Here is a 16,616-nt window from a genome sequence, read left to right as displayed (position 1 = left end):
TCCACCCTGTGGGGCTTGACGGGGGTCCTGAGGCTGTGCTCCCCTATCCGGCGGGGCTTGACAGGGGCCCTGAGGCTGCACCCCCTACCCAGCAGGGCTTGACAAGGGAGGGTGGGGCTGGCCGGGTCTGGATCTTGCCCAATGGGGGTGGGGTTGGCTGGGTCTGGGTCTTTCGCGATTTTGAGGCACCACGGGTGGGCGGGGACTAGACTCTGGGTCCCGTGGCATGCCCCAGACTCTGACAGGAGGAAGATTTTCATATACATTTTACTAATTTTCTTTCATCTCTGACACTTCTATTATAGAGAATGGGCAAATAACAGTATTAAAATATTTCCTCTAATTAATCCCCTTTTAATGTGCATAAATTTCATGCTCCGGGCCACTAGTTCTTTATATAAGGGACCTGAGCATCCTTGGATTTTGGTATCAGCATGGGTCCTGGAACCAACACCCAGTGGATATGAGGCACAACTATAATCTGTGTCAAATAACATGGTAGTATACATAACAGAGGAATAAGAAAACAGAAAACTTATTAGATGTGTGACAAAATTATCAGTCCTTTCTGAAAGAAAAGGCTAAAACCTGACCTTATTTATCTCATAAGCATGTGGTGAAGAACAAAACTGCCAAGATTTATACAAATGAAAATTATTTTTTCAATATCCCCACCTATTCGGAAGTCTGAAGTAATCCTCTTCATTTCATTCATCAGATCTGTTCCAAGACTTTTTACATTCTCCAAGTCATCTTTCATAGAGTAAGAAAGGTCCATTAGGTAGTAGAGATCAATGGGATAGTCTTCAGCTCTCTTGAATTTTAATGCAAATGTTTGAGGCTCCCCTAATTAAACAGATATTAGAAAATGAAATTAGCTTGTTAACAATAAAAGCAATGAGGAAAACCAAATAGACTGTATTTGCAAGGTAAACACCATAAAATGAAATGTATTATTGCTGTATTTTTCACAAAATTCCATATGTAATACAATGGGTGTGTATTCAATTTCATTAGCAAATCTTTTTAAAATGCCAGAGGCTGGGGATACAAGATGAAAAAGACAACATCCCAAATCCATAGTAAGTAAAACAGACAAAAATGGTTGATTTATAACTAGCACAGAGGAAAACAAGTAGATGGAAAAACATAAATGAGACTGGGGTGGGTGAGAAGGGCACATTATAAGGAACACCTGACTTTTTAGAGTTTGAAGTTCTAAATCAAGACTGTTCTCTGTTTAATGGGATCCTACTATATGCAAATAACAAATTCTGTTTTTTTACTTTAGAAAATCTGGTAAAAAGTTTTAAAAATGACTTACAGAGACAAAGAGATTTGTTAAGAAACTACAGCAAAAATCTAAGACAGTGAAAGTCTGAATGGAAACAGTGAGGAAGGAGAAGAGAGATGAGTAAGAGGTGGCAGGTATAATTCACTTAGAAAATATACGAGAAGGTTTGAGTGAAAAAAAAAAAAGCATAAAAATTTTAACTTGTAGTCCTAGCCAATTTGGGTGGATAGAGCATTGACCTGTGGGTATAGGGTTCTATTCTGGTCAAGGGCATATAGCAAGGTTGCAGGCTCAATCCCTGAACCTGGTCAAGGCACATGTGGGAAGCAACCAATCAATGTGTTTCTTTCACATCAATGTTCCTCTTTCTTTTTCTCCCCCTCTCTTTCACTCGCTCTAAAAATCAATGAAAAATATCCTCGAGTATGGATTAACAACAACAACTACCTTGTAGATTATTTCTATGCAAATTTCTAGTACATAATTCAATAAATGGGTTTGAAGCTTAAAACTCTGTGCGACAGTATACAAATGGTTTTAAAGCCGTAAGAGGAAAGCCTACAACTAGGAGGACTGCAAAAAGAAAGGAAGACAAAAAGACACACAAAAAGAGATTAGAAAGCAGTATTAAGAAAAACTACGAGTGATATCATAGAAGTCAAGAGAAAGAGCATTTCAGAAGGCTCAAAGGCATCACTTGGTACAGAAAGGTTAAAAAGAAAAAGCCCCTCCGCCCCCCGCAACAAGGGTACACTAGACTTGGTGGTTCAAGGTGATGGTAGAGCTTTGTCAGAACAGGCTTAGAAGCAAAAGCTTGACTGCACCAAGTTGAAGAGTAAATGGGAGTGGAAATCAGGGACACAAGTAATGTGCACCACTCTTTTGAGAGAAAGGGGATGGACCTTGGAAGGAGCGGGAAGAGGGCTTGTGTTTTGTTGTTGTTGAGATACGAGATTGCTACAGATTCTGATAAAAACCTTAATAATTTAACAATACTAAACATATACAAAGGAAAAATATAGGCTAAAATGCTGTCTGCATATATGAACACTTTTATTTTTAAAACCCATTAAATCTAATACTTTCTTAATCTTTAACAATTATTATTTCAAGTATGTATTACAAATTGTTATGTCTGGAAAAACATGTCTAAAATTTAATGTATTCCACATTTCTACTTGAGAGCCAGTCCACATATGAAAATGAACCCTCAACAGAAACTGATAAGAGACTTATATAAAGTTGTTGTCAAAAAGCTCAAGTAGAAACAAAGGTATTCACAGAATTAGATTTCTTACCTGATCGTAATTGCAAAACCAGCTGCTGTGGTTGGATCTGTGTAATATCTTCTGGTTTGAGCTTCTCTGCAGTTCCTTTGCTACGATTGGTTACATTTTTATTTTTCTTTATATCTTTGGAACCTCTGGGATTTTCTATATCATCTGGATGACAACCCTTCTTTTTTAAGGCTTCTAAATCATCACATCGTGCAGAAGTAGGCATTCCTTCTTGTAAAAATGTCTAAGTGACATATAAAATATAGGTATAAATAAAAAGGTCAAATCTTTTACTTAATTGCAAATACACAATAAAATTGTGCAAATCAAGTGACATATCGAATGTACTTAATTTCTGGTTTTTAAACAAAATGTTTACTTCATCCAATCCATAATAAGTGCTCTTGTTTATGTACTTAATTTCTGGTTTTTAAACAAAATGTTTCCTTCATCCAATCCATTATAAGTGCTCTTGTTTATAAACAAAATTAGAGGCCCGGTGCACGAATTTGTGCACCAATGGGGTCCCCCAGCCTGGCCTGTGGGATCCAGCCCAAACTGGCTCTCTGACATCCCCTGAGGGGTCGGAGAGAGACGCGGGAGGGAGTTTGGCCAGCCAGGGAGGGACCATGAGCGGGCTCCAGTGCGTGTCCAGCCCATCTCGCTCAGTCCCGATCAGCTGGACCCCAGCAGCAAGATAACCTACCGGTCAGAGCATCTGCCCCCTGATGGTCAGTGCACGTCATAGCGAGTAGTTGAGGCCTTAGCATATCATTAGCATATTATGCTTTGATTGGCTGAATAGCCGATCGGATGACCAGACACTTAGCATATTAGGCTTTTATTATATAGGATATTTCCCTGGAAAGTAATACTGTTTTTACTAATATATTATTAGTAATTTATTATTTTAATAATACTTAGGAGTGATCTAAGTGTACATTTTAATTATGCCACCTGCAAATTCAGAGTATCTAATAAAATAATTTATTTAGTGAAATCACTAATTCAGCATGGTTAACATCCACTAATAATGTATATACAACCAAATATCAAGTATTTTTCCTTAAGAAAATTCCTTAGAAGCCTCTCATATTATGTAGCATTCTCCATCATAATAACCTTGAACAATATATTGCAGAAAACATGTTATCCTAAAAGCCTCTTTATTAATGATGTCATTTTAAACCAAAAGAAGAAATTTAGCACAAATTTAGTATTCTTGGAGGTTTAAAACAATTTTAAGTATTGGCTATTACTGTAAACAATACAATAAGTGATTATATGACAAGGGTTATGAATATATTTCTACAAGGTAAACTGTAAAAATAGAAAAGATCATAATGGTATGTAAATGGTACTTGTGGCTTGGGGCAAAATTCCCAGTAGTGACATGATTTCAGAATGTGTTATACATCAACAACTTAGATGGAAATAAAAATTGTATCAGATGACCGAAGTACCTTAGTAAAAACAAAAACACTGCTTTTAAGATGTATATAAAAGATTTTGAATAACACGTTTTCATGAAATGTGAGGAGGGGAAAAAAAACAATGTGAGTGTATGTGTGTATGAATTTTAAATGTGTACATATAACTAAATCAATTATTATAACAGACATTTGACATATATCCCTAAAAATGTTATATTTAGTAAGTCAAAAATTTTTTAAATCTTAACATTGGGAAAATGAGAAAATGCCTTTCATTTGTGGTCACTTATGTTCACTTTGATATGGTATTTTATGATCTACCAATTTTATGGTGTTGTATATAGTTAGAACACTTAAATACAAAAAATAAACAGTGGTTTTGATCAGTTGTTTTTCAAGGGAAATATAAGCCTAAATGAGAGCATTTAAATAATTAGAAAAACAACTGGGGGAAAAAACGTGCCATGGATCAGATGGTTCAAAGTTGTACTGTTTTTATGTATTATCAAACTTAAATTACTACCTAGTATATTATTACTTTCCAAATATTAGCCAATTCGGAAATCATAACATGTAAGTAAAATGTCATTAAACATATTCCAAAATAGCCTTTAATAATTTAAGAATTATGCTACAAAGATCAAAGGCTAAACTACTTAAATAGTTTGGGTAGGATAACTGTCATCTCCGGACAAACTATAACCCTAATAAAATGGATACTGTTGATGATAGTAGCTACCACTCATTTAGAACCTTCTAAGTGAAACTGCAATTAAGTTCAGCACTTTCTATTTTCTCCATTGTCTCCAATTTAATTCCAGAATACTATTTTTAGGAGAACAGAAAGTAACCAAAATTTTGAAATAACAAAACAAAAACCTCTCATTTTGTCTTTCATATGGTCAAACCAAATTTGACCAGTTATGTCTATAAAACGGATACTTGAAATGTGGAGGTCAAATGACTGAATAAAAACAAATAATAAGTTTTGACCTTCTGATATTCACTCTGAATAAATTATATATTTTCAAAATGACTTTCCTTCAATTCCTGTTCTAATCCATCCATTCATTCATTGGTTTGTTTATTCATTCCTTCATTCAACATTCAGTAAGCTATTGTGGAAGGTTCCATGTTAAGCAATAGAGATGACAAAAGTGAATAAAATTTAAACCCTAACTTCAATAGTTTGCAAATCAATTAGGATATAAATCAATTCCATATTAGTTTAACTCAAATATAATTAGAAAGATTAATTTATACCTCTCCCATCAATAAAAGGGAAAACCCTAAAATAGTCAAATTAAATGGCTAGAGTTTTAGGGGCAGCTATCCAATGGAAATATAATACATTCCACAAAGGTGAGCTATATATAAAATAATGATTTTAAAAAGTATTAATAATGTTGAAATGCTAGTAAATCTTCAAACTTTGGTATTTATTTGAGGCTTACAGCAATTCTCAATTTGAACCACCCATACTTCAAGTGTTCAAGTCACATGAGGTGTTGATCAGCACAACTCTAGACCATCATACAATACTGTACACAGAGTTGACCCTTATTCAACAAACACTGCTTTAAATGAAAATTCACATCGAGCTCTTCCAAGGATACAGTTGTGTGTAACACTAAATGACTAGAGAATAAATGGAAAGAATTTGTGCTGTCTTACTTACTGAATTTGTACACCATCCACAATTTGGCCCTGCTTGTATACATTCTCCACATGATTTGGCATTTGCTTTTAAACATCTATTTTCATCTGTCAGGGGAAAAAAGAATAGACCATTTTACTTGATATGTCAAAAGAGAAAATAATAAAAAATCAGGATCACAATGACAAATAATTCAATATATATATGAACGTTAAATATGAATACTATGATCTAGATCTGCCCTAAAGAGGCCCCAAAGAGAAGTGATTCTGGGTTACCTTAACACAAAGCCATAAAAAGACAGTTACCTTTCTTGTCTTCTATAGCAAGGACTACGTACAATTATTGATGTACATTTATCCTTTTTGTCAAAGGCATAATTCCAGATCTATCAGGTTGAATGGTCATAATTGTCAGTTTTCTTACAAATGGGCAAAGCATACTTCATTTAAGTCATATTGCCATACCTTGAGCAGTTTTCCCTTCATTTTTATTATGTTAAATATTTGAAAAGTTCATATTCATCCAAGCCAAAATCCCATGACTTATCAGGCTCTGTGTTCAAAGTATGTTTTACAATTCTTTAATCTAAATATCAGCATGCCTTTCATGTGGTAAACACTGACATGGACTGTCTCTAATGTGTCTTTTCAGATTATGCTCATTATGAAAAATTTGAAAAATACATAAAAACATAAAGAAAAGAAACCTAAAAAATCAGCCACAATCTGCTCATAAGATATAACTACTATTAACAATTTGTATATATCTTTCCAGGCTTTTTTCATATAAATAGATAAAAAAATATCAAGAATGCATAATATATATAAACGAAATTGAGGACATACATTTTGTGTACTACTTATACTTTAGCCTGAGTATCATTATAAATTCTTCAAAATGATGCCTTTTAATAATTGCATATTTCATTATATTGCACCCTATTTAGTGGAAAAACTTGTGTTCACACATCCTTACTCACATGCACACACAAACCCCTGAAACACATATGTACATAGATGCACCCACTCAGATGATCCCATTCTTACAATATAAAACTCTATTTTTTATCATAGATTTTTAAAAAAATACTGAGTTGAAGAATATTAATGGTTTTAAAATCCTTGATACACACTAATTTCTACCCAGAATTAATATTCTCACAAGCAATATACAAATAGCATTTCATTAACTGGTATTTAATTAATGCACTAAGTAATTAATATAAATTTTTCAACATCACTAAGTAATTAATATAAATTTTTTTACTCTTTTAATAGGTATAAATTAGAATATCAATTCATTGTCAATTATTTAAGATCTCTCATTTTTTCATATTTTTACTGACCATATCTTTTGTAAATTTTCTATCTTTTGCAAATTTTTCTATTATGTTCATATGTTTTCATTGGATCTCTACACATGATAAAAAAATTAAACCCTTTTTTGACTTTCTTATTGTTGATGGTGTTTTGACATATAGATATTTTGGGATTTTTATGTTGTTGTTGGTTTTATGAATTTCAAAATTATCAATATTTCCTTTATGATTTCTTTCATTTTTCTGTGTTGGAAGACCTTCCTATCTGAGATAAAATAACTGTTCTACAGTGCATTTTTTTAGAATTGGAGAACAGCATTCTATTATTTCAGATGTGGATGCACCATGGTTTCTAAGAGGATTAAATACATTTTTGTCTTTATTTTCCACTCCTCTACTAACAACGCCAACATTTTTCAAGACTTTTTGATCAAAGAGTAGGAACATCTACTCGTCAACTGTTCCTGGTTTCAGTTTTTTAGAGTATAATAGATAGTTCATAATCTACCATTCTACACTTTTCTTCTAAATATATTACATGTTATTACTTTTTCTATGCTCAAATCACTCTATTACATTCTCAAAAGTTTTTTCTGTAGTGTATTGCTGCAACTTTCGCAGCAGGGTTCAAGATCTGAAGGAGGGGCCGATGCACAAATGAAAATGCTATACAAGAAATATGAATTTAGAAGGCATTGGGGGCCGGTTGGAGTCTCTTTCTTGAAGAAACACTCCGACTTCTGGCCTGGTCTGCTATTTATTTACTTGAATACACATTTGACCTTTAGCAATGCATACAGGCATATCAAAGGTAAAGTTTGGTAAACAGTAAAAGGATTATCAGGTTAGGGAATTGCCTTGAGCCACCACTGTATCAACAAACGAGGTGCTTAGCATCAGCCCTGCTAACACCCAAGGTCCAACGGCCTTCCACGTTCCTTGGTGCACTGACAGTATTGGCAAGAGGTGGCTTCCTGCAGTGTATTATCTCTATATATAAAAGCCTAAGCAACTGAACGACTGGTCAACCGGTCACTATAATGTGCACTGACCACCAGGGGACAGATGCTCAACGCACATGATCGTTCTCCCTCCTGTCTGGATCGGGCCTGCGGGGATCAGTCTGAACCCGGCTATCAGACATCCCTCGAGGGGTCCCGGATTGCGAGAGGGTGCAGGCCAGGCCGAGGGACCTTACCAGTGCAAGAATCTGTGCACTGGGCCTCTAGTATCCTATCATTTTAGCATTTCACTTACTAACCTGCCTACCATCTTTCGGGGTGGCAAAGGTGAGGGGCCTTGCAAGCCATAGTAAAAGGACCTTGCCTTTTACTCTGAGTGAGATATTGCAGGGCTTTCAAATGGATCAGCAGGATCTGATTTAGGTCTCCCTGGAATATAACTGGTCAAAAAGCCATACAAGATACTGAAATGAAAACACAAATATGATTTTTTATTTACCTGCTTGGCCAAACACATAGCAAACTGAACTGATCAGTCCAATCCAGAAAATCAGTTGTAAATTCATCTGAAATATAAAATGTACATTATATTTTAAAAATACATTAAACATAAAACATTTCCATCCACTTTATCTTCTGTTGATTTTATAAACATACCTCTCAATCATTTTTTCTCCAACCTTTCTCCACACCCCAGTCATTTTACCTTTCCTCTCCACGAACCTCATCTTTCACCTACATTAACTAAAATAACTTTCATAACAAATCTCCAGAATCTGTTCTTACTTTTCTTCAATTCACATATATTTTAACATATAATTAACAGTACTTCAAAAAAGAGTAACAGTGGTAAGTATTCCCTAACACTATAAAAGCTATTAACAGTCTTTGTCCTGTGAAATATCTATCTCTATTATTGCCTATGGCTCCTGGGGACCAAACAGGCATATCCAGAATACAACATCCTCTTACAATTTTTCAATAGTTTTTATTTTTCTTCAGGAGACGACCAATATCCTGTACAAGGTCCTGACTCAATTTTTTTAATTACTTCTTTTTAAGAAAATCAAGTTTTATGCATGGAGTTAATAAAATATTTAGTTTAATTCCCCACAATTTCTATACCTACAATAGACTCCAAAAAGGTGGGGGAGGGAGAGGCATAAGAAACCTTAAAGAGGCTTAAAGTTTTACAGAGTCTCTAAAGAAAAATTAAATAATATTTTGTATATTAAGCAGAATAACCCAAACCATACATACATACACTAGTGTCCCAGTGCATGAACTCATGCACATTGAAAGGAAATTAATTAGAAGAAATATTTTAATATCTCTATTCACGGCTTGCTAATGAAAAGAAAATAGGATTCTATCGAGTCTCGAATCTACCTACTCCAGGACTTCTGTGAGGATCAAATGAGATGAGGCACAGAAAAACGCTTCACAAATATTTGGTTAAACTGTTATTACCCGGCGCCCACAGCATTTCTGGGCTGGGCTGGGCTGGGCTGGGGGCTGCATTTTTTCCCATGGGGTCTTAGCAGCATTGGCTGCGATTTGGTGGAGTGTCGCTCTGGGGTGGTGGCGGGCTGTGATCCACTTGGGGGAAGCCGAGTGTTGGTTTGTTGGCGCCACGTCCGTGATGCCGTTTATTTTAAAATGGCCAGTGCACGTCATAGCAGCTCCTGCATTGAGCATCTGCCCCCTGGTCATAGCTACTGGTCGGACAGACGAACACTTTGCCTTTTATATATAAAGATAACAATTTTCTGTGAATCAAAGTTTTTACTATATTAATCTATAACTTTCCAGAGTTTATCAAAGATGGCTATAGCCAGAGGTCACTGATCCTATCCCTTAACTACTTTCTGCTTTGAACTAGCAGCCAGTCAAATAATTATGCATAAATATCTGTCCCTACCATATAAAAAAACAAACACAGACAAAAAAAAGGAGAGCTCTACTAGTTATCAAATAAAAAGAAATGAAAGCAATATAAGGTAAACTAGCAAGCAAAAATAAAAAGGGGGGGGGGTCTTTTTTTACCTAACAAAACTTACTGCAGAAGACTGAGAGAAACCAGATATGGCTCTGTATAATATGGGGGGAAATAATTTAACAACCTACATCAAAAACCATGAAAATATGTTTCTACCCTCTGAAATAGCAATCTAGCTATTGGGAATTCATCCTAAGGAAATAATTAAAAATATAAGAGGTGATACACATACACAGTAAGTACAGAACTCAAGGGTGGAAATAGGTTTACAATTGTTTGTATGGAAATAATACAATAATTACTAAATAATAATATAAGAATAAACTGTGTTTCCATATTCACAACTGTAAAGCAACTTTACCCAACTCTGTATATTTACAATAGGTGAAAGTGCAAACATCCTCTTCCCAAAAATAGGGCAATGGCTAATTGCACCAACTTAATAGACCTATTAGAGTCATAAGAATAATAAAATGAAGTAACATCAAAAGTTTTAAAGAATAATTTTGGATGCAAGGTATACATTAACATAACAGGTATGCAATACAGATAATGGATTTATTTGTTTTTTTAAACTGTCATAGTCTTTTCTTTTATGGATGAGTAGCTGTGTGCAATTATTCACTTGGTAAATTTCCTTCATTTAGCAAACATGTTTTTTTTTAAAAAACCTCCATCTTCAAGACCTTACATTCCAGGATGCAATTTCCATAGCTCCCAGACAGTGCTTCAAAGTTGTCTTAGAGCACCCAGGATACTTGCATTTTCCCTGCTGTGAACAGTTGTCCCCTTTTCTCTGTTAGCTTTCCAGAGAACAGCGATAATAATGTTCATAGTCATCCACTTTGCAACTGTGCTCAGACTAGCCAAGTTCTGTTATGCCAGGAGCTTACAGTTGTGCTTATATATCAGTGACTGCATACAAAAGACCAAGAAAACTGTCACCGAAGTGTGAAATGCCTAACAGTTCACCTTTTAAGGCCTGCCTAAAAGATGCAACATGTAATAAACCCATGTAGGCCATAATTCTAAGCAACTCAAATGTTATCAATTCCAAAGTTGTGACTAAAAGGACCTGGAACATTAAGACTCCCAAGGAAACGCATGACTGTGACAAATGGAGCATCAAGGGCAGTTTCTGCACAAAGGCCATATATGGACTGATATGTGTTTCTTAGGGATACTTCTCAGGCTATTTCAAGGACCACTAGACTACCTTGAGAAACCTCTTAAAATATTACACACTTCAGAGAATTACCACTAAGATAAAGTTATTAGGTAACAGAAAATGTTTCCTAACATTCTTAGGTTACATAGTTTTAAAATATTTCTTTAAATGCCATCATCCTCCTATAAACTTTGTCAAGCCAAAGATCAGCCTTCTGAAAACATCAGGCCTCTGGAAGAGCTCAAACCCAGAAACAGACAAACCAAGACTTTAGTGTTGAAGCACAGCTGAGAGAACAAGGACAACATCCAAGAACAGCTCAAGGACAAATGTCAGCTCTCCTGTGATTGGTCAGCATACTGGCAAAACAGTCACTGGCTGGTGATGTAAAAGGCCAGGATTTCTGTCCAGAAAACAGAAGCCACAGGAGATAGAAGACAGAAGTTAAAAATAAAGAAGAGCGATGAGGACAATAAGGTTTAGAAGAGAGCATGGCTAGAAGTGGCCACCAGGAAAGTCAGCAGCAGAGAGCTGGATAGTGAAGAGGAAGTACAGAGAAGACTCAAAAGCCTCCCCACCCAATCGTGACAGTCTTTAAAGGTACCAGATACTTCTGCACCTGTATGGGGAAGAAGGACACACCAAGAGCTTCCTAAGGCAGCACTTCCCAAAGTGTGGTGCAGGGAACAATTGCATCAGATTTACCCGGTGCCCACTGCACACATAAAAACCACCATTTTGGGAATGGGGCTTGTGCTGTACTTCTGGGAATTCTTACACTGAGAAAAGGTGGCCTAAGGAGTTTCCCATCAAGAACATTCCACATAGAACAGTATATATTAGGGGCCAACAGGGAGAGATGTGTTCAGCTATTATCCTGACCCTATCTTTTGTATCCTCTTACATTCAAAGGTCTAGAAATAGTTGTCTACACTGGTCTCCAATTCAAAACCTCCTACTCCCTCTGCTATAATTGGTGTCCACTCGCTACCATGCATGTACAACTGCTCTTGCAAAAGAAAACTTTCCAGACCTTACCTTACCCTCTACATTCATTAATTCATTCAAAAATGTCTTGACTGCCTACAATATGCACTTGAGGAGATACAGTAGCTTATGACCCACAAAAATTACATATTTAATACATTTCACCATTATTTCTTAAAACACTCTATTTCCCTGGACCACTGGTGTCTCTGAAAGTTCTTCCTCAGACGACTATGTCAGGTTTGTGCCCTATCTGGAGATACCTCAAGGAATTTTCACTTCAAAGACAAAAATTCAAATAATTACAAAATGACGTGATGGTTTCTATAATGAAGACAAAAACAAAGTGCACTGAGGACCCAAAATATGCCTGGGTATGTTCAGAGGCTTCATGGAAATGGCGATGTTTCAGCCAGAATTAGACATATAAGAAATGGGTTGGCAAATGGAGAAAAGTCTTCTAGGTAAAAAGGTTTGCACATGCAAAGCCATGGTGTCCTGAGAAGAATTCTAATTATTTCTTTTCAACCTTAATTTCTAAACATGTTTGGGTGACTATACACCTCCACAAATGGAACTGTCTCACTCTACCTTTAGAGGAAGAAGACCAGAAAAAAAGTCTATATATATAAAACCCTAATATGCAAATAGATTGAATGGTGGAACAACTGAACAACCAGTCGCTATGAGGTGCGCTGACCACCAGGGAGCGTGCGTGAAACATGGTGGGCGTTGGCAGCAGGTGGCAGAGCATGGAACATGGCGGGCATCAGCCACGGCGGGATGGTGGAGCAGGTGAGTGGGGGCGCCAGACCAAGGTGGGGCCCCGGTTGATGTCATCAGGGCGAGCCTCTGGTGGTTACTGAAAATTCTTTGCTCCTGCACGCCGTGGTCCTGCCCAGCACTCGCACCTGTTGCCGGAACCAGCCCCGCTCGCACCCACTGCCGGCGCCCGACTTGGGCCCTGATTGCTTGGTGCCATCAGTGGCTGCTGGCCCTGATCGCCCCTCAGGGTTTCTCCACCTCCCCCTGCTCCTGAGGGGAGATAGGGGCCAACTCTCGCACCTGCTGTTGGCAATGGCCCTGTTCACACGTGCTGCTGGCACCGGCCCCAATGGCTCCGTGCCATCGGTGGGTGCGAAAGGCCCAGCACTGTCAGCGCGTGAGAGTGGTGGCAGCAGGAGCAGGGCTACCAGCAGACAGGGGACCGGGGCCATGGTGGGAGGGGTCGGGCAGGGGCACGAAGGATGGGCTGAGACCCGCCCCTGTGCCCACTGCAGCCTCACGGCCCACAGTTCCTTTCAAGGTGCACAAATTCTTGCACTGAGCCCCTAGCCTATATATATAAAAAGCTAAGTGACCGGCCAATAGGCCGGTAGGTATGACGTGCACTGACCACCAGGGGGCAGACACTCAACACAGGAGCTGCCGTGTGACAGCAACTTTGCAGAGTGCCCTCTCACACTCAGGGACCCCTTGGGGGATATCAGACTGCCGGTTTCGGCCTGATCCCCACAGGCCAGGCCGAGGAACCCCCGCCTGCCGGAGGGACCCCTGCTCACTCCACAGATGCCCTTTGAGCCCCGGTGCAGCCAGCCAGGGAGGGACCGTGGGAGGTTGGCTCCAGGGCATGTCCTTTCAATGTGCACCAGGCCTCTACTTGTTTATATTATTTGTAGTTAAATCTGGTCAGTGAGATGAGTGATTATTTTATCCTTGTAATTTTCTACAATAAGTATCAATTATGTTAAAAATCTCAAAATATTATAGAGGCCAAAAAGAATCCTAAAGTACTTAACTATTTGTGAGGTTTAAATTATAAGTGGGAAATAACAGAAACTGAGGCCAGTGAGGCAGGAGGAATTGGGTTACAGAGAGCCTTCAAAGCCATACTAAAAGAGTTTAGATTCTATTCAACACATAGTAAGGAAATTGAAAAAAACTGGGGCAGAGAGGAACCAAGATCGTGGCGTAGGTAAACACGGGTATGTGTTGCCTCCCACAACCACATCAAAATTACAACTAAAATATGGAACCACCATCATTCAGAACTGCCTGAAAGCTGGCTGAATGGAAGCCTTACAACTAGAGAAGTTAAGAAGAAAGCACACTGAGACTGGAAGGAGGGGTGGAGATGCAGAACAAGCAGGTCCAGCACCCACATGAGCCATTTTTTAAACAGGAGGGAGATCATCCCTGTGGAGGCTGCCCATGAGGAGCAAGGGGTCCCAGCAGCACACTAGACCACCAGCCCAAGGTTCCAGAACTGGAAAGAGAAGTCCCCATAACTTCGGGCTGTAAAAACAAGCAGGGATTACAGAGGCTGATGGAGACCCAGCTGTTCCTCTAAAGGGCTGGCACACAAACTAATTTGGACTCCATCTCTCCAAATTCCAGCACAGGACGGCTTTGGGAGACCCAGACACATTAGGGGAAGAACTGGATTATCTAGCATCGGGGCAGGAATTTGGGGGTGGCTTTCTTCCAGGCAGGGGTGCTTACAGGGGTCACTGTTCCTGTGCTAGGACCTCCCCATCGCAGAGTTGGCTGGAAGCCATATTTGAGTTTCCATCAGCATGATTCACACTGTTGGCTCAGCCCTGGTGATTCTCTGAGACCTTGTCCCATCCTATTTGCAGCCCCACCCAACCTGTTTGCAGTAGCTTTTACATATGAATGGCTTGTCCTAGCTCAGGCTTCAGACTTTACTAAAATCTATCAAACAAGCTGCAGCTGGCATCAACATGCCCCAATAAAAGGCCCAAGACCTGGCACTAGGACCAGCTTGCCTTGCTTCAAAGCTGGGCCTTGCTTGGGAACTTCCTAACCCAGGGGTGGGCAAACTTTTTGACTCGAGGGCCACAATGGGTTCTTAAACTGGACCGGAGGGCCGAACAAAAGCATGGATGGAGTGTTTGTGTGAACTAATATAAATTCAAAGTAAACATCATTACATAAAAGGGTATGGTCTTTTTTTTTTAGTTTTATTCATTTCAAACGGGCCAGATCCGGCCCGAGGGCCGTAGTTTGCCCACGGCTGTCCTAACCCCATGGTCGGCAAACTGGGGCTCACAAGCCACATGCGGCTCTTTGGCCCCTTGAGTGTGGCTCTTCCACAAATACCATGTGCGGGCGCGCACATACAGTGCGATTGAAACTTCGTGGCCCATGCACAGAAGTTGGTTTTCGGCCTGGGCGAGTCTATTTTGAAGTACTGTTGATATTTGGCTCTGTTGACTATTAAGGTTGCCAACCACTGTCCTAGCCCATTACAAATAGCAGCCATCTGTGGATCTCTCTGTAGCTCCTGCTGGGTGGTCCCAGGTAGTGGCTGACTTTGCACCTCCCTGGAGGCCTTAGTTCAGTGATCCAAGCCCTGGCACCTTTTGGACAGCTTCAAACCATAGCAGGTTACAACTTTACACAGCTATAAGTGACACACTCAAGGGGCAGACTAAGCGAGCACCAAAGCCCACTGAAGCAAGTCCTGCTTCATAGGAGTGTCTCCTGCATAGCAGCTCTTCCACTGTAGTTGCAACTGGTCCTTAAAGCCAATTGGCCTGGAGGTCAACTCCTCTCAGTGACGCTAACAGCAATCAAGGATCAACTATAAGGATCAACACCTAGAGGGCCCAGCTCAGATGACTGGGGAGCCTGAGCCATTGGGCCCTACAGGACATCTACTATACAAGACCACTCTAAGAATTTTAGAAGACATTGCAGCTCTAACTAACACATAGAAACAAACACAGAAAAGCAGCCAAAATGCGAGTTTTGATTTTTAGATTAAATTATTGATAGACTACAGGCCCGGAACACGACATTCATGCACTTGGGGAGGGAGGGTCCTTGAGCCTGGCCTGTGCCCTTTAGCAGTCTGGGAGCCCTTAGGGGATGTCCGACTGACGACTTAAGAGCGGGCCTAAGCCGCCAGACAGACATCCTTGGCGCTGCCGCGGAGGTAGGAGAGGCTCCCACCACCGCCGCTGCGCACGCCAGCCATCAGCCAGGCTTGTAGCTGAGCAGCACTTCCCCTGAGCGCACTGATCACAAGAGGGAAGCTCCTGCATTGAGTGTCTGCCCCCTGGTGGTCAGTGTGCGTCATAGCGACTGGTCGTTCTGCCATTCGGTCAATTTGCATATTACCCTTTTATTATATAGGACTAGAGGCCCAGTGCACAAAAACTTGTGCACTGGGGGAGTGGGGTCCCCCAGCCCGGCCTGTGCCCTCTCGCAGTCTGGGACCCCTCGGGAGATAACGACCTGCTGGCTTAGGCCTGCTCCCGGGTGGCAGAGGGCACGCCCAATCCCTAGGTGCAGCCCCTGGTCAGGCTCAGAGCAGGACCGATTGGGGAGTTGGGGCGCCGCCCCCTGTCATGCACAGAGCAGGGCGGATCGGGAGGTTGCAATGCCACCCTCAGTCACGCTCAGGGTAGGGCCGATTGGGGGGTTGGGGCACCGCCCCCTGTCACACTCAAGGCAGGGTCGATGGGGAGGTTGCAGCGCCACCCCCTGTCA

At 39.9% G+C, this 16,616-nt stretch overlaps 1 protein-coding gene across 3 annotated transcripts in view; it reads right to left on the bottom strand.

The window, feature by feature from the left end:
* The window catches only part of ITGB1 (integrin, beta 1 (fibronectin receptor, beta polypeptide, antigen CD29 includes MDF2, MSK12)), a 50,297-nt gene that overhangs the window by 22,643 nt on the left and 11,038 nt on the right, over positions 1-16,616 (bottom strand). For all 3 annotated transcript variants that reach the window (XM_014532765.1, XM_005885515.2, XM_014532766.1), the window contains 4 exons: positions 8,444-8,510; positions 5,683-5,768; positions 2,593-2,815; positions 676-846 (listed from right to left, as the gene is read on the bottom strand). In XM_014532765.1, coding sequence (XP_014388251.1) covers positions 676-846; positions 2,593-2,815; positions 5,683-5,768; positions 8,444-8,510 — 547 coding nt within the window. Of the gene's footprint in view, positions 1-675; positions 847-2,592; positions 2,816-5,682; positions 5,769-8,443; positions 8,511-16,616 lie in introns of those variants that run through there.

This window comes from Myotis brandtii, unplaced genomic scaffold (genome assembly GCF_000412655.1).
Source record: "Myotis brandtii unplaced genomic scaffold, ASM41265v1 scaffold914, whole genome shotgun sequence".
In the NCBI taxonomy this organism is placed as follows: domain Eukaryota; kingdom Metazoa; phylum Chordata; class Mammalia; order Chiroptera; family Vespertilionidae; genus Myotis; species Myotis brandtii.
The sequence above is the reverse complement of the archived record's forward strand: the minus strand, read 5'-3'. Positions and strand labels throughout refer to the sequence as shown.